This window comes from Engraulis encrasicolus, chromosome 15 (genome assembly GCF_034702125.1).
Source record: "Engraulis encrasicolus isolate BLACKSEA-1 chromosome 15, IST_EnEncr_1.0, whole genome shotgun sequence".
Classification (NCBI taxonomy): domain Eukaryota; kingdom Metazoa; phylum Chordata; class Actinopteri; order Clupeiformes; family Engraulidae; genus Engraulis; species Engraulis encrasicolus.
Window position 1 is genome coordinate 1319421 of NC_085871.1, and position 23019 is coordinate 1342439.

At 43.5% G+C, this 23019-nt stretch overlaps 1 protein-coding gene across 1 annotated transcript; it reads left to right on the top strand.

Moving 5' to 3' along the window:
• Positions 1–5233: 5233 nt before the first annotated feature.
• glud1b (glutamate dehydrogenase 1b) lies at positions 5234–22417 on the top strand. Its single transcript, XM_063216766.1, has 13 exons — positions 5234–5810; positions 8652–8732; positions 8951–9006; positions 10580–10643; positions 11982–12076; positions 13450–13629; positions 16221–16358; positions 16891–17028; positions 18777–18857; positions 19044–19167; positions 19911–20002; positions 20141–20203; positions 21337–22417. Exons 1-13 carry the CDS (start codon positions 5411–5413, stop codon positions 21454–21456), a joined length of 1632 nt encoding a protein of 543 aa, XP_063072836.1. The 5' UTR covers positions 5234–5410; the 3' UTR covers positions 21457–22417.
• The last annotated feature ends 602 nt before the right edge of the window (positions 22418–23019 follow it).

The window sequence follows — 23019 nt, forward strand, 5'->3', positions numbered from 1 at the left end:
TCATGGCAGGGTCATGAGGCATGCACACACAGTGTGGGAGGAATGAAGCACTACACAAATAAATAATAATAATAATAATTGTTAATGCTATTAACCTCAAGCCACATTTGCTAAATCAGGCATGGTTACATTTTCAATCAGATACAGTATCTTCTATATCAAATGAATGCACAGCACTAGGTGTGGATGATACCATGGTATCTGCACTACTACCGAGAGTTTCATGGAAAGACATGAGCATGGTTCACCACATTCTTCAGAATTGTCTTACTGCCTTCGCGGAACCTTTTTCCCTGAACAAGGCAACGTTGAATTTACAGCCATGTGAAAGTGCCCCTCCTCCCCAGTTGAACCAGCTGGGTGGGGGGGTGTTTTCCAGGGCTGAGCCAATGGGGGGATGTTGTCTGCCCTTTGAAACCCGAGCGTGATGAATGATTAGGGGTGGGAGGCACACAAAGCGTGTTTGGTCAATGTACCATGATGAGGCCGGTGTTATTAGTGAAACACATTCAAGTACCATTACAGACACACACAAACACACACAAACACACACACAAATTCAAATATACGTATATATTTTAATTTTGTACAAAAGGCAAATATTCATGTCAGTTGGGGTTGAGGCATGTGCATAAAGACATCGTTCTGTCATGTCAACCCTTCTTCACCTTCTCAAGTGGAATGACTGCATGTTTTGTGTGCGGTGTGAGAAACCTGAGGGAATATTCCAAGAATGTTTCAAATGGTTAAGTTGCTTTAATGTGGTAACTCAGTTGGTCTAGCTAGCTAAACGTGTTTGCTGGGTTAGTTACTGTAGTTACTTGTACTCACTGTAGGCCTAACTCCCTGCTTGCTTTGGGATGTTATTCTATTACTGTTTAGGATGGCCCAGGTAGAGAGCATCATGTTCAGCATATGAGTGTACTCTTCTCTTTCGTGACTATCTACTACACTAATGCTTGACCTAATGTATATGTGTGTGTCTGTAGTCTACTTGTAGTCTGTGTTAATGTACTGTACCTTTGAAAAAACTAACCCTACTTAGCATCTGCACTTGTTGTTCTGTATATTTCCTGTGCACTTTGTTCTGCTAGTGATGTTGGCTATGATTATGTCCTCAATTGTAAGTGGTTTTGGTTATTGCCAAATGCAATGTAATGTAATGTACTCGTTAGTAAAGCACTTCCAGTGTGTAAACCCAAAACATGTCCACAGTACAGGACGTATATATCCTCAATGTTGGACATGCAGCATATTGTACTGTATACTGTAACTCCTTTGATGTGTCTTTCCCTTTCAGACAGAGCCGGCTGGCAGACATGAGAAGCAGGTTATTGATTTCCCTTTCAGACACAATGTGTTCATTCTAAGCAGTCCCTCTATGTGCAGTTCGATCTAAACACAAGTTTTCTGTGTGTGTGTGTGTGTGTGTGTGTGTGTGTGTGTGTGTGTGTGTGTGTGTGTGTGTGTGTGTGTGTGTGTGTGTGTGTGTGTGTGTGTGTGTGTGTGTGTGTGTGTGTGTGTGTGTGTGTGTGTGTGCACGTGCGCGAGTGGCCTACTCCACATACAGTCTCTATATGGTCTATGCTTAATTAAAGATAAGATTAAATGAGTTCCATAGGAAAGAGAGAAATTGCGATAATGTACCAATTGTGGCATGATGCACACACTTTCCTTTACGGTCCTCTCCAAGACCCAGAGCAGTTTCAGGTTAATATTTGCAATATTTTTTTAAACCTTCACATGGGTGTTTGCCCCTGGATCCAGAGGTATCATCCGTAATCTTATCAGCGGTGCAGAGTCCAGCGCTCAGAGGGTCCAAAACAGATTAGCGTTGCATGTTCACAATCAGTGGAACAAGCCGAAGAAGATCACTCATAAGATCTTTTTTTTTCATCAGAGGCCAACAGTCATAATGAGCTGCAATATGAGAACTTCATTACATTGATAGTTTGGCACAACTTCTATTCAGTTTCCTCACACGTACTGAGGGAGCAGCTAAAACTATAGGCTATTGTTCCAAAGCTGCATTTTCCCCCTTCTTTTTAATTATTACTAGCACAGAGCTTAGGGGTCCTTGGACTTGGGTTTTAATGGCGGTGCACCATGGTCAAAGTACACACGCAATGAGAAAATGGGTCTTGAGAATGAGCCAAAGCAGGTATAAGCAGGTACTGTAGCTGACGACAGCTATTTATGACTGGATCTCACAATTTGGCCTGCATTTGCAAATATTTTTCCTTGAATATTAATTAGTACTTGAATTAGCTTCATCAAGATTTTCGATTGCACTTTGCCTCTTGTTTAAACTAATTGCTCAGCAGTTCATTACCTGACACTACGCTTCAGTTGTATGATACTGTACCTTGCTAAAAACACAGACACATAGAAATGTCAGCTCATGGATGGAAGGACTTGGCTGGGACCAAAAACAGGCATGGGGATGTTTGTGATTTTTGTGCCCCTGTCTAATTTGTGGCCCAGTTTCTCGTCTAAGAAAATAAAAAAGACCCTTGGCTACTGAGGGGCTGTCGGGCCTCCAGGAAATGCCCTGTGAGCCAGATTACTGTTCCAGGCCTGGTGGAACTTGTACTGGAGGAAGAGCACGTTAGGTGAGATCTGTACCCCAGTGGGCTGTGGTTCTTCATTAACCACTGGGCTAGCTTCCAGTGAGCAATGTTCAACAGCGGCATCAGTACAAACAGCGCATAGGTTAAGGTCCCTTCTGTCAGACCCAATAGAATCATTAACTTTAAAATAATGACAGACGGAGTGTCTATCAGTTTTCGCCGCTACAGCATATTAAAGAGACAAAGCTATCTATTCGGGCGCGTACCTTGATCACAAGCCATCTGATAAGTCACAGAGCATGCTAAGACATAAAAGGTGCAATATCAGAGTGAGAAGGGAAGAGCAGAGGAAATATTTAGTCAGCATAAACCCGGTACATAACCTTGAGAGCCTTATTTCCCAGAAAGTATGTATATCCTGTATTATGATGTGATTGTAGGAAAAAGGGGAGTTTATTGTGTCTTCATGCAGTTCAATCTGTCCTCAAACACATTGATGACGAGGCTGTTTTTATTTCTTGGTACTTTGATTGTTATGACTTCTTCATCACAAGCACTGCATAGACCGACACCTTTTCTCAGGAGTTGTAATATGTCAAGCACCATTTTAAACCTACCGAAGTAACAATATAGTTAGTTGAAACAACAGTTGAGCATTGCAGCATTGCAGACTGCCATCATGCAAAGGCGTTATTATTTCCAACATGGCATCACTCAACGCGTTAAAATAACATGCCGGCTTGAACTGTCTATCGCGTGTGTACACTACGACTTTGCATGTTAGCTCTACAATGCCCTGTTTCTGAGCACCTAATGACTCCTATTTGATAAGCCTGTTGTGTGTTTCAGTTTTAACTGAGCCCTGAGGAAGGCCATAGACCGAAAGCTTGGCCATTAAAAAGAAAAAAGGGATTTTAATTGTGCGTTCATTTTTCTTTCATAGCTCTATAACGCCCTGTAACAGGTTTGGGTTGGGGTGATTTTGGTCTGGACATTTTCATCGCTTGTTTCGCTGTTCTTGGCAAAAGTAAAGCAGCAGCAACGTTGCTTTACTGACAGGTTAGGGTTAGGGATGCTTTTGAATTCTTTGCGACGGCAGGAAAACTAACCGGCCCTGCACGAGCCTGGTCACGTCACAAATAGGCTTTTCAGCATCACTGTAGAGCAGGACTTAATATGCAATCAGTGCACCACAACATGGGGTTACGTAGGCCTATCTTGCTGAAGGACACATTGATGGGGGTCAGGCAGAGCAGGGATCAAACCTGCAAACTTGTGGTTGCCAAACGGCTCCACTTCCACTTGAGCCACCGCCGCCTATACGTATCCATATGATCCCTCTCACATGTAGGGTATGAACTGGACTTTAGCCACACGAGTGACCTCAGTATGGATTGCGGAGCATCCTGGATGGGAGAAGTATGATGCACGAGGGGCACCAAGTATGTGTGAAGCATATGGGTCCCCTTCCCAAAGGGGAAGGCAGTGTGATGGAGTGGCCATATAGATTGTATTATGCACAATCTATGAGTGGCCATCACTAGGGTTGTGGCGGGTGTGCACTGGCTGTCACTCCAGGGAGCCTAGCTCTTTGGTGAAGTGGTCAGAGCCCCAGTTTGGTACCCCAGAAGCAGGGCCGCTGACAGCTTTGGCTGGGCCCAGGACAAAATAATCTGAAAGGGCCCCCCACCCAATACATTCAATGTAATGAGGACCCAATTATGGGCCCCCCATCTCCCCGGGCCCGGGACAACTGACCCCCCCTTGTCGGCTTCCCTGCCCAGAAGGTTCGACATAGTCTCAACTTAGGCAGCCTTGCTCACCCTTGCTACAGAGTAAGTAAAGATAGGCTACTGGAAGGACATGCTGATGATGTTTATTCATGAGAAAGGATCTGGAACTGCAGTTAGGGTAATCATGATAAAATTGTAGATATCTTATCCTGGAATTACATATTTATATAGTCTTATCAGTTGTATTTTAGGATAGTCTGAAAAGTTCTATGAGAAACATAATTAGAGGGGTCTGCAATGCTATCCCATTTAGGTCTTAAATGTAGTATGCTGACACCTAAATAGATTAATTTTGAAAAACAATAGATAGCAAATGATACAATTGCTTATGATGTAGGACTATGTTTTTTGACACTAGGATCCGTCCAATAGAAGCTTGCATAGTGCTAGGCCTGTCATGGTCTGTCATCCGCAAGTCGGAGTGTGCATCCCAATATGTGTCCTTGCCTCCTCCACTTGTGCTTGTCTCCTCGTCCCGCCTCCTGGCCCCTCCTCCGTGGAGAAAACGATAAAGTTTCTCAGCTGTCAGCCTCGCCACAACAACTTTTGAGGGACTGTTTTTTATTAACCATCCCAATTGCAAATGAGAAAAAGACTTTACAATTGAGCTTTTGCAAGATATTGAAATATAATGCTGTTGTCAGTGATGTCATCATGACGAGAAGCAAGTGGAGGAGGCAAGTGGAGGAGGCAAGGTCACATATTGGGATGCACCCATAGACACACGAGGCTTTCCGGAATCCCATTTTTAAAAGGACGCGGCCGTGAACCAATGGCAGCGATGGTGCAGCGTTTGCCTCCTCCCCTTTCCAGACGCGCCCCCAACTGACCTTCTCTCTTCGGTGCAGGAGTCTTCCGAGCCATCCGGCTGTTTTTTAAAGCAAGGGGGTAGCATGGCAATTGTCATATAGACATTGAACGGGGCACAGGAAGGAGCTGCGCAGCCGCGTTCAATTCTATTTCACCAGCCTAACCATTAGCGCAGCATAGGCCTGCACATTTTATTTCCCATTTTACCTAAAACAAACACGTTATACCTCGCTTAAAATGTACCGGTATTTCGGAGAACTCCTCACCCGGGGGGCAAGTAATGCTCTGGCCTCAGGATGTGTCGATTCGGCGCTTCCAGCTTCCTCGGCTCTGATGCGGGTGCGCCAGTACAGCGAGGCCGCTGGTGAAAAGGAAGACGACCCTAATTTTTTTAAAATGGTTGAGGGTTTCTTTGACCGCGGTGCTACCATTGTAGAAGACAAGCTGGTTGAAGACTTGAAAACAAGGGAAACGCCGGAACAGAAGAGGAAGCGAGTCAAGGGAATTCTCAGGATCATTAAGCCTTGCAACCACGTCTTGAGCGTTTCTTTCCCAATCAAACGTGACAGCGGCGAATGGGAAGTGGTTGAAGGATACAGGGCACAGCACAGTCAGCACAGAACGCCCTGCAAAGGGGGTAAGTGTGTGTCGTCTCCGCAGGTGATGTCTTTCACATATATCCGTTAGAAATGGACGATGGCAATAGTTCATAAGGAATGGATAGCCTATACTTTCAAGCTGTTAACTCCCCAGCAACGTTTTGTTTGTCACATAGACCCACTTAGTAGCCTATAAGCTGTCGCCACGTATTTGTAAAACCTATTAAAAAGAAACACTAGCAGCTTATGGAGTTACTTACTGGTAACATTGTTTTGGCATTTGTAGCGATCTGGGTTCCATGGGTCGCTTTGCGCGCTACAAGACTTCCAAGACCACTTGGCTGAGCTCGAGCACACTTCAGTCAAAAAGTGTGCAACAGGTTTCCAGGACTGAAAACACCTCGTTTCAGTTTCGCAAAGGCTCAGGAAGACATTCTTGCTTGTGTGTCAGTGTGTGTGTCGATGGTTTCCATGAATTAACATGTGTTTCTGCACACTCATGAAGCCAATATGTCAGTTGAATGCAGCCTAAACATTATGGTTGGATCTTGAATCTGATTGATCATGACTTGGCCTCAGCCCTCAGCCCTCAGCAGCTGGTCTAAGACCACCAGTAGTTGTCATTTTTTTGGTTCCTTGTATGGGTGGAGTGGTGGGGAGCAATGGCGCTGAAGGCCACTATATGTTAAGAAGCCTACCTAACTGGCATAGAAAATACTGTCAGCTGACCTGGCCTACTTAGTTACAATTCAGTGTAATTCCAGGTTTCAGGTGTGTGTGTGTTTGTGTGTGTGTGTGTGTGTGTGTGTGTGTGTGTGTGTGTGTGTGTGTGTGTGTGTGTGTGTGTGTGCGTGTGTGTGCGCGTGCGTGCGTGCGTGCGTGCGTGCGTGCGTGCGTGTGCGTGTGCGTGTGTGTGTGTGTGATCAGTTTCAGACCACTTTTCCATGTCACTGTGAGCATATCCTCTGTTCCATTGTGGCTGGCCGGCTCTATGCAATGATTGCAACATGCAAACCAGAAAACATGTAGTGATCATTGACAGAAATCTGCCAAACACTTTTTTTTTTACCAGTGAAGCAGCCCACTAGCATTCACAGTCTAGACTATGCAGTGTTTGTGATGAGGAAGTCATAACAATCAAAGTGCCAACATCTGCCTCATCAATGTGTTTGAGGATAGATTCAACTGCGTGAAGACACAATAGTCTCCCCTTTTCCTACAACCATATCATAAAGCAGATACATATACTGAAAAATAAGACTCAGGATTATGTACCGGATGCGGGCCACTTTGTGACATGAGACTTTTCAGCTATAATTAAACCTATTCGCAGGTATTCCAAGCAGCTCACAGTTGCCATAACGCTCCTGATTCTGAGAGTCGGGTGTGGAGCTACAATAAAGTTATGTAGCTGGCATCATTCTCTTTATGTATTTAGGATATCAGTACTTTATCTAGAGGTTTTGGCACCAGGGCCAAGTTCGTGTTGATAAGGAGTATGAAGTTGTAAATTTGATGTCTGTGGTGTCTGGATTAAATATGCAGTCGGATATGGCCGATAAGACAAGCTCTTGTGATGATAAAGAATGGGATATCCTGGAACCTTAAGCTAAGCTTTTATGTTAAAGCTTAATTTGGCAATCTGCCATTTTTTGAAACACACTGTCATTTGTGAAGCAAGGTCAACTATCCAAGGTCAGCTTATGAACTGTCCTTGTGGGTCTGTCTTGGAAGGCAAGGCAATAAATGTAGCCAGTACACTTCTCTGTAGTCTGCCCTACTTTTCAGTGCACACGCACAGAAAACTAAAAACGCTCAGACAACTCGGAGACACATCCTAAAATTGCATGGTTGTAGGTGGTTCCCATTTAGAAATGGTGTAAGCTTATAATTGCTAACATAATGAGTTGGAATTGGTTTTCTTTTGGCATGTGCCTGTCCCAATAATGGCATGATTTCATTTGGAATGCCACCCTAGCTTGGACCCTGCGTTGCCCATTTGGCCTCTAAAACCTTGTTTCTGCTTTTGGTGACATCAAGACAAGGTGTCTCAGTGGGTTGAGCTGGATCCTACAGGCACTGTGTTGTACCAGACTGCTGTTGGAGTAATGTATGACATTGGTCATCAAGAATATTCTGCAAAGCTCGTTTTCCTAACTTGAATGAGTGTGTCCCTGAGGGCATGTCAGATCAGTAGCAGATTGCAGCAAGTCAATTGCAGATCAATTGATTGTTGTAGATCAGTTGAGGGTTACAGATACATCTGTAACAGATGCCAAGATGTAAGGAAACTGTTTACATAAGGCATTGTAAGTTTACACAAATGAATGCTTGAGTGAATAAAGATTGTTTTCATTGTTTCCAGTTGAGTAGTCCACTGAAATAACTGGCATTATACAATGCAGAAGCTGGAAAAACAATGGTGTGATTCCTAACCATTGGGCTAGCAATGATGTGCTATTTTGTTTGCCATTAGGATGTGGCTATGTGAATTGAAATGTGAATTTCAAATGAGTGACTTGTTTGATAAGGACAGGGTAAAAGGGCTATTGGGGATACAAGACCTGTGATTATACATACATTTGGGGAAATACAGTCATCATGTTGCTTGTTGCTTCAATTGCAACGATCACAAAATGACAATGTACAGAGATTTAGGTGGTTCCACTTTCACATTTCACACTGTTATTCTGGCTGTAATTCATCTTGCAAAAGTTCCCTTTGGTATATGAGTTGACAATACTAAGTGTTGGATGAAAATAGAACTTATAAATGAAAATGAATATAAAACAAACACAACTCCTTGTTTGTGTGAATGCATCGGAATTACTATCTTGTGCTCTTATTGAAGTATTGACTCTTGTGTTTTCTCCTTCCAGGTATCCGCTACAGTACGGACGTGTCTGTGGATGAAGTCAAAGCCCTGGCGTCCCTCATGACCTACAAGTGTGCTGTGGTTGGTACGTCCTCCTTCCTTAATACCGACAGTGTCTCACAGGAGTTTTTGAGCGTCTCTTCCTATTCTAGAGGCAAACAAAAGATGTTTTGATAAGTTGTTTGGTATCCCAAATGAAGTGCTTTAAGAATCATGTGTATTACATTGTCTATCCATTGAAGATTTTGGTTGATTCATGAAGAGTGCACTGGCTGAATGAATTGTATGCCACTCTTCCCTCAGATGTGCCATTTGGTGGAGCTAAAGCTGGAGTTAAGATCAACCCCAGGACATACACCGTAAGTGTTTAACAAGGCCCGTTTGTGTTGACTGATCTACAGTGTGAAATTATTCAGATATTTACATTATTCCCCCCCTGCATATTAAGAACCAGAAATGGCTGACAGGAAGACATTAGTATTTGGCAAAACCAACATGTCCATCCAAAGCATGTCCTCCAGCGCAAAACATTTCCACTGCTGCATCAACAACAAGCCTAGTTTTCGTCAGTCTTCCGTGAGTTCTTAGCAACTGTGTTTTCTCTTCAGGTCCTTTTACGCCTCTCAAAGAGCTCTTTCTCCTCCTCCAATGCCCACTGCGCCAAGCAAACAAAAGGCCAGTAAATGGCCCCTGGCTGTTATGGCTTGTTTTTTGTGGGCCGTGAGATTCCGGAGCAGGATCTTTTCATCCAAGAAATGATTAGGTTCCTTGCTAAGGCCAGCATCGCAAACCTTATTTATGACTTGCTAATGAGTGCCAGGATTTATAGGGCTGGTCTTAGCTAGGCATTTTCCTTATGTATACAGCAGTGTTTTTCAACCACTGGCCAGGGAACACTAGTGTGCCGTGAGAGTTCATCTGGTGTGACATGGAGATTATAGAATGACTGCACATTGTTAATATAGGCAATAGGGTTTTATTTTCAGTCAGCATTTCCAATTGGTGGTGTGCCTTGGCATTTTGCACTCGAAAAGCTGTGCCTTGACTCAAAAATGGTTGAAAACCACTGGTTTACAGCATTTCCTGTTTACAGTATTTGGGCTTTCTGCTCATTTTCCTTGTCATGTTCGATGGGGAGAAAGACATGACATTGCTACGCTGGAGGGTTCCTGTCCTCCCATCACCCTTCCCCCTTACCCATCCCCCAACTGGCTCACGACCAGCCCAGGCTATACAGCTCCTTTCTTCTCCTCTCCATCTCATCTCTCCTCCTCTATTCTCCTCTCTTTTCCTATGCTCTCCTTTCCTCTCTTCCGCTCTGCCTGATTTAGCCCATTTGAGGTGGATTTTTCTGGTTTAGATTAGATAATCCAGTTAGATAGTCGTGTGCCTGTGTTTTGGGATGTATGGTTTTGACAGCAGAGGCGGTGCATTGTGTTGCGTGCCCTGGCAGTGTTAGAGCATTGAGGACGTTTGCTGTCTGAAATTCAGTTCAGCGGAACAGTGAAGTGTGCAGAGGGGGTCGATTCATTAAAGTTCAAAATGCAGCTGGACGTGGCATGACTTAATAAATACATGATGAGTGATATTAGGCTACAGTGATGAGTAAAGGGCTCGTTTCCATTACAAATCATCCATCACAAACGAGTTGAAAACAATTGGAAAACTGTCACGTTTTTCCAGCCGCAACCAAAGCCCTCCCTTCTCTGTCTACATAGTAACGTGAAATACCTTAGTTACAGTAACTGTGCTGTTGTCAGCAGTCAAAATGGACAGTCAGTAGAGTTCCACAGATAATGGGTGATCAAACGGAAAGTTCTGCACAGTTTCAGTTCTCCGTCCCTGTCATGTGACACTAGTGGTATTTCAATCATTGAGGGCATGTGTGCTGTGATCATCCCTAACCCTTTCCTTCCCTTGACTGTTGAACAGGACAATGAACTGGAGAAGATTACAAGACGCTTCACCATTGAGCTGGCCAAGAAGGGTTTCATCGGTAGGCATCCCTTTTATTCATGCATTGCCGGTTGAATCTCTGTCACCTTCACAAACACCTTCATTGTAACCTCACAGAAAGTTTGGTCTTTAAAACTGCATTGCTAGATAAAACTGACTTGAATAATGAATAAATACAAGGTGATCCCTGCTACAGTTCTGTTGTTGTTGCCATTTCACTCTGTGAAGTGATATGCAAATGAAAAAAATCGAATTGAGTGTAGGGCTATAGTGTTAAATATTACAAAATGGGAAAACTAGATGATAAAGACAGGCCCATAAAATCGTATGCTGTGTACATTTTATAGTGTTTAGAAATACAAAAAAGGTTAAATAATTAAATAAATAAAATAATGATGATGACACAAAAAACTATTTGAGAAAGACAGGCCCTGCACTTACCTGTTGGGTTTTTTTCTCTACCCTGCCTCCAAGCTAAAAATTACCTTGCTCTCTGGTCCCCTCCCTCCCCTTGTGAAGCTGTTTTTGGAAAAGCATTCAGGGGGCAAGCCAGCCAGGCTACATTTGTGCCCTCGTGGAGAGCCTGACTCACATGGACAATTCTGTGAATGCTAGTAGTATTAGCTAGTAGTAGAATGCCACCTTTTGAGTGTGTGTGGTTTTGTTTGTGTTCACGCATGAAGACTGTAGTGAAGAGTTAGATTAAGACTACATTTCCCATGTCTCCTTGAAATCAGTGGTTTGTGTTTGTGTGCTCATTCAAGTTAATTCAAAGCCAAGCTAATGATTTTAGGATAACATTTATCCGGGGGCATGAAAAGATATTTTACTTAAACAACTATATTCAGTAAATGCATTCATTCACATTTCTGGTTGGAAACAGGAATAACAACATGGAACAATAATCCCAGCCAAGACCAATGATTTTTTAAACTATTTTGGTGTAACATTTAACAGGAGAAGGAGTGAAAGACTATCTCTGGGCCTGTTCTGTTAAATAATCTTGTAACGGCAAGCCTTGGCTTTCATTGTGACGTGCACGTGTTGTCCCTGAGCCCATGGCACAAATAAAGACCACTGGACGTGTTTGTCAGCGGGTGTACGATGGGAGTTGTGCGGCGGCTGGCTGTAACTTGAGTGCCGGCCCATATGGCTGTTGTCAGTATTCTTAACTCCACACCTCCCCTACCAACTACCAAGTCTGGCAGCTGCCCACACGCAAACATAACCTCAATTTTATCTTTTTCTTTTTTCTTTCTTTCTCTGTCTGCTTGGCCCTGTATTTCCATCACTCTCCCTCACTCTCATTCTCCTTCTCTCTTTCTCCCTCTGTGTCTGTAATTCTTTCTCCCCCTCCCCCTCTCACCCTTCCCCTTAGGACCTGGCATTGACGTCCCTGCCCCTGACATGAGCACTGGAGAGAGAGAGATGTCCTGGATTGCTGATACGTATGCCAACACTATTGCACACACGGTAAGACGCTCCGTGATGTTTACCCTCGGTGGTGTTGCAGTCAGAGGGGCCTCGGTGAAGTTGCTGATGTCTGACACAGATGTCTTCTCACTTGTATGACACAGATGTTGAGTAAAGCCTGAGGATGATCGGCTTGAGTTTGATTTGAAATAATGCCTTCACTCAGCAGCTGCTTAGAGGAGAGTAGCTGCCTCAAGAAGTAATCCCTTAGCTCTGCAACGACAGTCTCTATACTGCCCTACAAAGGCAAAGTATGGTCTGCAATGATTCAAGAATAATACTGCCATTGGCAGAAAGGCAACAACATTGTGTGTGGCGCAACAACACAGCTGCATTGTTGATTTCCAGTTTGAAGATAAAAATATTAGAAGATAAAAAAAGTTCCACCAGCACTTGACCCCCCACATTTCCATGAATTAATAAATAAATGAACTCCCAATAACTAGTAGAAAAATGTAGCCGTTTTCAGCTGTTTAAGCATTGTCAGCAGAACAGGCACACAGAAACTATGAGCGCAAATGGGGATTGTGTGTAGGTTGGCATAGCTTAAAGGTGCGCTGTCTAGGATGTCAGCCAGAGTACTGTAGGTATTGCAACTATGCTGCCCATTGAAACTATGCTGCCTATTGCCAAATTTGATCTCTTCATGAATATTTACTCATGCATCTTTCTAATAAATCAATATGTACTAGTATGACCAAAGTATAGAAAGTTTTGCAGCTAAAAATGTCTATTTTTGGAAATTCAAAATAGACCATGGAGAAGATCCTTTTCAATGTGAATGGGCAGCATGAATTCTGGAAATGAACTACTAAAAATATTACACAGTGCACCTTTAAGTGTGTAGGGGTAGTCATTCCTCTCCCCACTCGTCAGCCTCACCTTCCTCTCAGCTACAGCTGACCTCAGTGCTCTGCCCTTCCGCCAACTTGGCACACACACACACACACACACGTGTACGTCCTTCCCCCACACTGTACGTGTCTGAAATAAAACTCTCCATTACGTCCAGCACCCTAGACACACACGAGCGTGCACGCTCACACCGACTGTCTTAAATGGTCCTGTCCTTAGCTCACCCTGTCTGGTGTTGTGAAGAGTACAAGGCCTGTCCTTAGGTTACCTTCAAAAAAAGACCCTCACAACCCACCGCTCTCTCAAGAGCGATCACTGATTGTTTCCAGCCTGTAAGTGACTGTGCACTTGGTTCCACTGCCTGTCACAGGTCTGCTTGATGTGAAGAACAGAGTCATAGTGATTACCTCTTGCTTGGAGCTTGGAGACCTTCTTGTTCTCCTGTTTGGTATGATGGACCCTGATAGTCAACAGCAGTGTGTGTTCTTGCGTGTGTGTGTGTGCGTGTGTTTCCATAGGACATCAATGCCCATGCGTGCGTGACTGGCAAGCCCATCAGCCAGGGTGGTATCCATGGGAGGATCTCTGCCACTGGTCGTGGAGTCTTCCATGGCATTGAGAACTTCATCAACGAGGCGTCCTTTATGAACATGGTGGGACTCACCCCCGGCTTCCAGGACAAGACCTTCATCATTCAGGTACTACACACACCAACCTATAGCCTACACTCATCAGGTACTAGGGGGCGGTGGTGGCTCAGGTGGAGCCGTTCGGCAACCAGAAGGTTGTAGGTTCGAGTCCTGCTCTGCTTGACCCCGTCGATGTGTCCTCAAGTTGCTCCTGGTGGCACGGTGTACCCTGCGTGGCAGCCACTGCCACCGGTGTCTGAATGGGTGAATCTGAGGAATACAATGTGAAGTGCTTTGAGTGCTATATGCAGTCCATTTACCATTTTACTACACACATCATCCCAGACCAGTGGTTCTTAACCTGGGGTGCGGGCACCCCCTGTGGGTGTTTCAGGGATGTTTAAACATGTATTGGTCCCCATATAAAGTCGCATTATGTTATTAATGTCTCAAACAAGAACCATTGTAATTTAAGTCACATATAAATTGGTGATGACACAATTCTGGGAAAGCAAAGATATAGCCTGGAATAACATTTCCAATTGAAGAGGAAATCTTTTTTAGCTGGATAAAATCGAAGAAAGCCGGGTGATGGTGGCTCCCAAGGTGTTTATGTCTACAGGTAGAACAACTGAATAGTTTCGTAGTTGTATTGAGATAGGACATTTTTGTATTTGACTTCCCCTCTACTTTAGAGCTAAGCCGTAACACTTGTCACAAGCAGTGTTCAGAGCTGTCTGTACGGACAGGCTAAGGTTGACAGGGTTGCACCTGTTAGATTTGATGTGTGCAGCTGTCTTGCTGTCAGGCTCGCGTGACCTGCACTCTTAACACTGCGTGCGTGCGTGCGTGCCTTAAAGTTACTACGAGAATGGCGGAAGTTCCAGCTCAGGGATGGCATTCTCTACAGAGTCTCGAAAGACCCCCTCTCCAACACCAAGAGATTCCAGTACGTCGTGCCTGCCTCCCTTAAAGAAGATGCCTTGGCTGGTCTGCATGACTTGGCGGGTCATCAGGGTCAACTGCGCACGCTCTCCCTTGCTCGTCAGAGGTTCTTCTGGTATGACCTGGAGAAGGACGTTAGGCATCATGTCAGAGAATGCATGAGATGTGTCCTCAGCAAGACCGCTGAGCCAGCCGCCAGAGCTCCTCACACACACACACACACACACACACACACACACACACACACACACACTCACACTCACACTCACACTCACACTCACACTCACACTCACAGAGTTTTTAATCACTCTCCAAGGTCTAACCCCCCCGATCAAATTCTGTTCCACGTATGAGAGATAAAGACTAGCTCAGAGCACCACAAGGCACGGTGCCTCCATCTTCACTTCTGACGTCTACACATGATTGGTTGGGGAGGGGCTTGGGTTTAATCCCAGTGCCCCAGTCAGAGATTACGTACCATTTCCAATTGACTTTTTTTTCTGAGAGATTTGCAGATGTGCTTAGAGAGAAGTTGACTTTTTTATACGTTCTTAACATATCGAAAGGGTTGGATTCATTTGGGGGTTGGGAGAAGCTTGCTTCAAAAGGAGGAAGGGGAAGGGCATAGCGCCGCATGTGAGGGTTAAAGGAGTGATGCTGGAGGAGAGGAGTGCCCTCTTGTGGCTGTAAAATAAACTGTCAATGAGGATTGTGTGACATCTGCAATAGTTGTGAAGATTCACTAGGGGGCGCTAGTGGTACTAACCTGACTCACCAGACTTGTGTAGTTTCGCAAAGCTCCACCAGGCGCTCTGCTAAACTGCATTCACCTAGTGCAGGGGTGGGGAACTTTTTTCATTCATATTTGATGAAGTCCTTCAAAATACTATGAACAAGAACCAGGGGGATCCCTGCACATTAGGCCTGTATTGAAGGTGGCCACCTTTACAACAAACCACACATTCACTAGATCCCCTGAAAATGCACCTTATTTGTATTGAAAATGTAATTTGTTGGATTGCTTGCAAAACGTGTAATTTTTCATGTGAAACTGCATAATATTTAAATTTGTATCAGTGGCCGGATAATCTATAAACGCTCCCCAAACCATAGGTTCCCCACCCATGACCTAGAGAGAGTCAGTCGTGCACCACTTTAAACACAGTATCGGGTCTGAGAGCTGAGTTGATGCTGCCATTGCACTATTTTTCCATCTTACTGTTAGTCTTTGCTAAATACAGAGGGAAATGAAGGTGTGCAATAGTATACATACAATGAAAAGGAAGAAAGGAGTCGCACACTGACACTGGAGTTGAATGCAGAATCAAAAACTGTATTAAACAAAGCCGAAAAAAGTAAATAAAACCGACAGACAGTGGACAAACGTTTCGGGTCTGGCCCATCATCAGTCTGTCGGTTTATTTACTTTTTTCGGCTTTGTTTAATACAGTTTTTGATTCTTCAGTCAGCTCCAGTGTGCGACTCCTTTCTTCCTTTTCATTATACTGCTCTTGGAATTACGCACCAAGCGATACGCTCAGGATAAGACATTGGTGCGGACGACACCCCACCATTACTATATAGTATACATACATAAATGAAGAATGCATTGCAGAAGACATTACACATTTTGACAGTGTGTTGATTTTCCGCCAGTGATATAATTGTTGTACAATACCTACAATTTACAGTGATATTTTGTGTGTTCTCTGTAGGGCTTTGGTAATGTGGGTCTGCACTCCATGCGTTACCTGCACCGCTATGGCGCCAAGTGTGTTGGTGTGGCTGAGATTGATGGCAGCATTTGGAACCCCAATGGAATGGACCCCAAAGAACTGGAGGACTACAAACTGGTAAGCTGTGACTGTTTAAGCGATCTTTCCTTCATTTGGCCATCCTGCTGAATGCACGAAAACAGTGCAACTTGCATCAATGCAAGAACAGACAGTGGATATTCATTACACATACACATCCAAACATATGTCTAATAACAAGCCATATGATGCAGTAACTACCTCCCTAATGACCACACAAACCATGATTCCGATAGAGTGAGAAATGAGAAATCTAAGCGTGCATGTAATGCTTCAAAGCATGGATTCTCCCACTTTGTGGGCCCTGAAGTCATTCCAAGTAGGCTTAATGTAATTTTCTAAAAATCTAAATAATATTTGTTTGTGTGTTGCTGTCGACTATTTATTTGGCTTGTATTGTTTATTGGCCCAGAGGTGGGCCCAAAACATTTTGTGAAAATTTCAAGTGGGCCCCAAATTTGAAAATGTTGGGAACCCCTACCATAAAGAAGACGTTGTAGCATTTATACATTTTTGGTCCCCTCTGCGTACTCTCCGCCTCATTCGAATGAACACTGCATGGTTTCCACAGCAACACGGTACCGTCGTGGGCTTCCCCAACTCCCAGCCGTATGAGGGCAGCATCCTGGAGGCCCCCTGTGACATCCTCATCCCAGCTGCCGGAGAAAAACAACTCACCAGGAAGAACGCCCACAAAATCCAGGCCAAGGTCAGAGGTCAAACACACACGCACACGCACACACGCACACACGCACACATCCTCTGTGCCCCTTGTCTCCCGCTGCTCTTCATAAGCAACAGTGGCTCTTCCCCATTGCATAATCTTTTATGTAACACAGAGGCTACATTGTGCCGTGGCTGGGACATGGCACAAGTGAGTATCAAGCGTTTTGACTACGGCACAGCCGTCCACTTTGATTGCCTCTGATACTGTAGGATATCATGAAGAGAGAACGTGTTCCCGTCTGCATATGACAGTTAGCAGAGTAGCAGTGCCTATTGCGTGTTGAGACTGATCAAGCCACTTTCGCAAAAATTGCAGTAAGCGGTTACAACACGTCAGTGAACGCCCTGGTTTGGTATTTCCATTTACCACTCTTCTTCAAAACCGGGGACATCCCTCTTCTGTTTTCAAATACTGTAGCTGCTGCAGTCCACTCTATTTGAAGAACAAACAAAACAAACCATGTACAACGCCCAGCAATGATGAGTACATCCCTTTTCAAAAGTGAAATTGTGATCAAACACAAAAGGCATCTCCACAGGATAAATTGACTTTTTTAAAACAATATCTGTTGAAATTAAAACATGAAAGAAATATGTATAATATGACTTGTATTACATATTTGTTTAAGTTTTAGGCAAATTACAGTGATGCAGAAAATGAATACAGACCAATGAAAGTCTAAAAGAAAAGATACAAATTATCGATTGAAGAAGCATTCCATCAGTCTAAGTTGAGTTTAAGGACTCATTTCAGAAAGTCAAAAGACCTAAGGAAAAAAAAAAAATGTTTTACACCAGAAATATCCATTCTTTTAGGATACCATTAAAGCTTTATTTAGCAGTCAAAGCACTGTATCTAAACTGGTCCAAAACATTTATACAGATGGATCTGAAATGATCTCACAGAGGCATTGAGGTGGGCCACAGACTTTAACACCTAGGCAGAGGCATTTGTCGATGAGAATGGTTCAAGGAAGTCGGTATGCAAGTTCACAGCAGCAATCTCAGGAAGGAGACATCTACATCGGGTGAATGCTTACCGCAAATATGGTGTGATCCACCAAAGACGTGTCTCCTAAAGCCCAGTCACAGAAAAGCCCTCTTAGAGTTTGCCTGGGTTAATTTTTTCAATTACTGGGGTCTTACTCTGGAGTGATGAACCTGGGTAAATATTGTTTTTTAGAAACGATGGCCTCAAAACTTAACGGGAAGAATACAAAGAAGAATGAAAGGTGCCTGGAGTGAAATATGGTAGTGGTAGTGCCCTTATGTGGGGTTGCATGAATAGTGCTGCTGTTTGAGAGCTGCTTTCATTGATGGAATCATTAATACATACGAATAGCAAAAATGTCACTATCACTACACCTTTGAAAAAAAGGGGATGTACTCGTTATTGCTGGGCACTGTACACTGTACACTGTTCTCTCTCTCTCTCTCTCTCTTTCTCTCTCTCTCTCTCTCTCTCTCTCTCTCTCTCTCTCTCTCTCTCTCTCTCTCTCTCTCTCTCTCTCTCTCTCTCTCTCTCTCGCTCTCTCTCTCTCTCTCTCTCTCTCTCTCTCTCTGCATTTGTCCCATCATCGCTTATATTACCTGCACTTTGCCCCTTCACTGCAGTTTGTCTCTGCTAAATGTAATGTAATGGGATAGTTATGCATATGTAAAAAGTTGGTTGCTTGTTCCTTAGCCATGCGTTTGTCAACAGACCTTGTTTGTATTGGTTGTCTCCTATAGATTATTGCAGAGGGTGCCAACGGACCCACTACTCCTGATGCTGACAAAATCTTCTTGGAGAGGAACATCATGGTCATTCCGGTGAGACTGCTGCTCCTTAGCCCTAAAATGACTATTTAACGTTTGTAGTAGACTAAGTAGTAGAGTAGAGTAACTTTATTGATCCCCAGGGGGAAATTCAGGAGATCATTTCATTAAAATGTCTACTTAGGAAAACGAAACGTTTAGAACACCAAGTCATTTGTTTATTTCCTGTTGTTGTGATAGGATATGTACCTGAACGCGGGTGGTGTGACTGTCTCGTACTTTGAGTGGCTGAAGAACCTGAACCATGTGAGCTACGGTCGCTTGACCTTCAAGTATGAGAGGGACTCCAACTACCACCTGCTGAGTAAGTGCACTGGACCTTTATCAGCTTCTTCAGCTTTCACCTGCATGTTATTGCACACAACTATACAGTACAGGACCCCGTTTCTTGAAAGCATCCTTGCTAACCAGTTAGCAACTTAGTAGGCTGCCAATAGGAAATTGCATCGCAACTAAGTAAGTTGCTAACTTGTTTAGCAATGACGCTGTTGAGAAATGCTCTGCTGATTTATGTGGTCTTTTGGCACAGCAAACCAGACTATAACATGGAGAGCTAGAAATGCCCTCGGAGAGCTTGTGCACCTCAGCCCTGTGGTGGAGAGAAACACTCGGGGACCGTGAACATACTAAAAAACGAACGTACACACAAACTCAGACAATCACATACTAACCTCCTTGGCAAAGGTAATAAATCTTGCACCACACCGACAAAGCTGTGGAATCAGTGATCAGTTTTTACACCATAGACATGTATGGGTCAAACTATTTAACTGTGCGTACTGACCAGCACAGTCACAGTCAGAACTAAGCCCTCCCCAACGACTTGGCAACAGAAAAGAAATCTTTTTACACACAAACGGAGCATTGTGATTGAAGGACAGTTTTTGTGTCCTTTTGGATTATCTCCAATGGTGCGATGCTAGACAAACTGGCAGGCTGGGGTGACAATATTTTTGGCCCAAGTTTGAAATGCCAAAAAAGAGGTTAACTCCATTTTGTCCCCCGTGTTTCTATGTTAACACAAGTGTGTAATGCCTTGGTTTTCAGTGTCTGTTCAGGAGAGCTTGGAAAGGAAGTTTGGAAAACAAGGAGGACCAATCCCTGTTGTTCCCACCTCTGACTTCCAGGCCAGAGTGGCTGTAAGTATAGAGAGAGAAACATGTAAAATAATTGCAAAAAAGAAAATGTGTTGGATTAAAATGAATGTAATTTTAAAATGTGTTGCGCCCAAAAAGTAGGCTACACCACATTACAATCTCAAATTGTGCTCTCCACAGGGAGCCTCTGAGAAGGACATTGTGCATTCAGGTCTGGCCTACACCATGGAGAGATCTGCCAGGGTAAGTCACCACATAACGCAGTTATAAAAAGAGGACAACATTGTCCCTTACATCAGTTTTGACTTTGAAGAAACATTTGTTCCATTTTCTATATTCTTTTGGTGTATTCAAAAAGAGGGCCTGCGCCTTTCAAGGTGGCTATAGTTGTGTGGTGGTGCGTTGGCTTAGAATATAGAGTAATACAAAATCAGAAAGTCTGGAGCTCGCACTCAAAATAATACCAAATAATAAAATAAAGTGGGTTTTTAATGATCTCACATATGCCGTTCTATATTTACGGAAGTGCAAACGTTTCGGTTGACCCCATCCTCAGTGCAAAAAAAAATCTTTTGAAAATATTCTGTCCAATAATTCCTGATATAAACAGTATACTGGTCTCAATTGTGTGTGAAATCATTTTCAGTGTGATTTATTTTGACAAAGATGGATTGTCAGTCATAATATGTTTCTACTGGGCACTGTTCCCTCCTTGACAGTAGGAGATTAACTGGTCCTCACTACCCGCACGCTAAAAGGTGACTCACGGCTCATCTATGGGTCCCATCCAAAGCATGCAGATGGGTGTGTCTGTTTTATTAGCCAGTCGGAATTTTTTTTTTTTTTTAACACCGCGGCTAATTATACAATACAATCAGTTGAGTCAGCTCTGTGAGAAGTGCAGTAATGGTACCGCCCGGCCTGGGCCCCAGGCTATGCGAGTTAGATGATCGTTATGATCTGCACGCCCTGTTAACTCTGCCTCATCCTCCACCATAACTCTCCATGGATCCCTTTCGATATTTAACCTCTCCTGTCCACTCATTGTACTTGTGGCCTCGTGATGCGAGGTAAGATGTCATTGACGATAGAAGTTTTCTTCACAGAGGTGGGGCGTCGAAGCACGAGGTCAAAAGCAAAAGGGTGACCCGGAAGGTTAGATATTGAAAGGGGCCTATATCTGTGTTTGAGGAGCAAAATATATTGTAAAATACAATTGTACAGTAAAATACATGTACAACCTCAACTTTGTTGTTTCTCAGTGTGACACTCACTGACCGTGTGACTTGTCAGACAAGACTAAAAGTACATGTTGTTACGTTGACATTAATGTTAAGATAAGTTTTATTTATTGTTTTTGCTTGTTTGTTTTGCAGCAAATTATGCGCATTGCCCACAAATACAACCTGGGGTTGGACCTGAGGACCGCAGCCTACGTTAGCGCCATCGAGAAAGTCTTCAAGGTCTACAACGAGGCCGGTCTGACCTTCACATAAGTGCCCAGCTCAGCCTGTTTGGTTCCCCCTGCCGTCCACGAAAGCCGAGAAAACGCCCCTCAGCCAGCTGCCCCCTCCTCACCATCCAGCACACATTACCCAACTGTTCCAAAGCGTACATATCAAACATCTCCCCAAATCATCTGCCCCGCTCAGCTCCATGCCTATAAATATATATATACATCATCATGGAATATATCATATGTCAAGAGTGTCCCTGGACGTCCCCAGTTAACTTTAATTATTGTGATGTCATGCCATTTTCGGTTATTTGTTCTCAAAAGTTTTTTTTTTTTTTGTACACTGGCTTCGTCCTGTATATTTGTCTCAGTCCTGCTGTTTGCCTGTTTCCTAAGTGTGCTGCCCCTCTCCGAATAGCTGTTCAGTCGAGGGGGAGGTCCCCAAGTTTTTCCAGAATATTTCCCTGGTTATGCTAGTGGTTGTGGCATTTTTATGGTACAAGTTGTCGTAGCATCAACATCTGAATTCTATCTGCTAATTTCGACAGCTATGTGTTGGCCCTAGTTCTGGTGTTGCATTTTTTGTTTCACAGATATTTTATTTCACTACACTGAAGAGGCCTTAGCTCTCCACGCTGGAGTTCAAGTTTTTGTATTTTTTCCATTTTGAATCCCTCACCCCTCAGTATAATAATGCCCAAAATGCCATATCATGATGTACCTCTGCAGGACACACTACTTGTAATTGCTTAGATGCACTTTCTCTGTTGCACAGCTGATTGCATCAGTCTCGAGGTATATTGTACTACTGTGATACAAGCGGTTTGATTGTCGTGATTTGGTTGAGCGTTAGCCAGCCAAACTCCTCAATGCAGGCTGGTCTGGAGATGACATGGAGTCCTTAATGGGAACAAGGAGCAGCTGAAACGTTATTTTGGAATTTTGCTTTGTGAAATTTGTATCGCTTATTTGTTGAGAATAAATAATGTGGAACAATAAAACGGGTGGATAGTTCTTTTATGCGTGTCACTCTCTGGTGCTTACAGTATGCCTTTTTGTTATTCTTTTAAAAACTGGTATTACACTTTTAACACAAATCTTCACAATGTTTCACACGATGGGTGCGCATATCTTCTCGCTGTCAATACCTGTGTGTCTGAGTTCTGTGGTAAGCGTTGTGGATGTCTTACCTGAATGCTTCCCTGGGGCTCCAGTCACATTGGGACATGTGCAAACATGCAAAATCATAATGCCTTTTGTTTCTCCACGTTGCACAAGATGTTTCTATACAGAGGCCTTGTAGGGACCTTGGTTCCTAGGTAATCAATTACATTTAAATCAAGAAATAAGGTGGTCTTTCTCGTGTAGGTTTGAGTTATTGTAATGACATTTGCCAATAACTTAAGTGATTCTATGTACAAACCCCAACTCCGGTGAAGTTGACCGGGTGAATAAAATCAAAATGCTATCATTTTCAAAACTTTCAATCTATTCATTAGATGGAGAATAGTGAAAAGACGACATATTAAGTGTTAAAACCGAGAAAAAATATTGTTTTGGGGGACATATGTACTCATTTCTAATTTGATAAATGCAACACGTC

What these genes read in the sequence shown, in the direction of transcription:
- glud1b (XM_063216766.1), top strand. Translation starts at nt 5,411, where the DNA reads ATGTACCGGTATTTCGGAGAACTCCTCACCCGGGGGGCAAGTAATGCT. An exon ending in GGCCAAGAAGGGTTTCATCG is followed by an intron (nt 10,644 to 11,981) that starts GTAGGCATCCCT and finishes CCTTCCCCTTAG; the next exon opens with GACCTGGCATTGACGTCCCT. An exon ending in CTCCAACTACCACCTGCTGA is followed by an intron (nt 19,168 to 19,910) that starts GTAAGTGCACTG and finishes CTTGGTTTTCAG; the next exon opens with TGTCTGTTCAGGAGAGCTTG.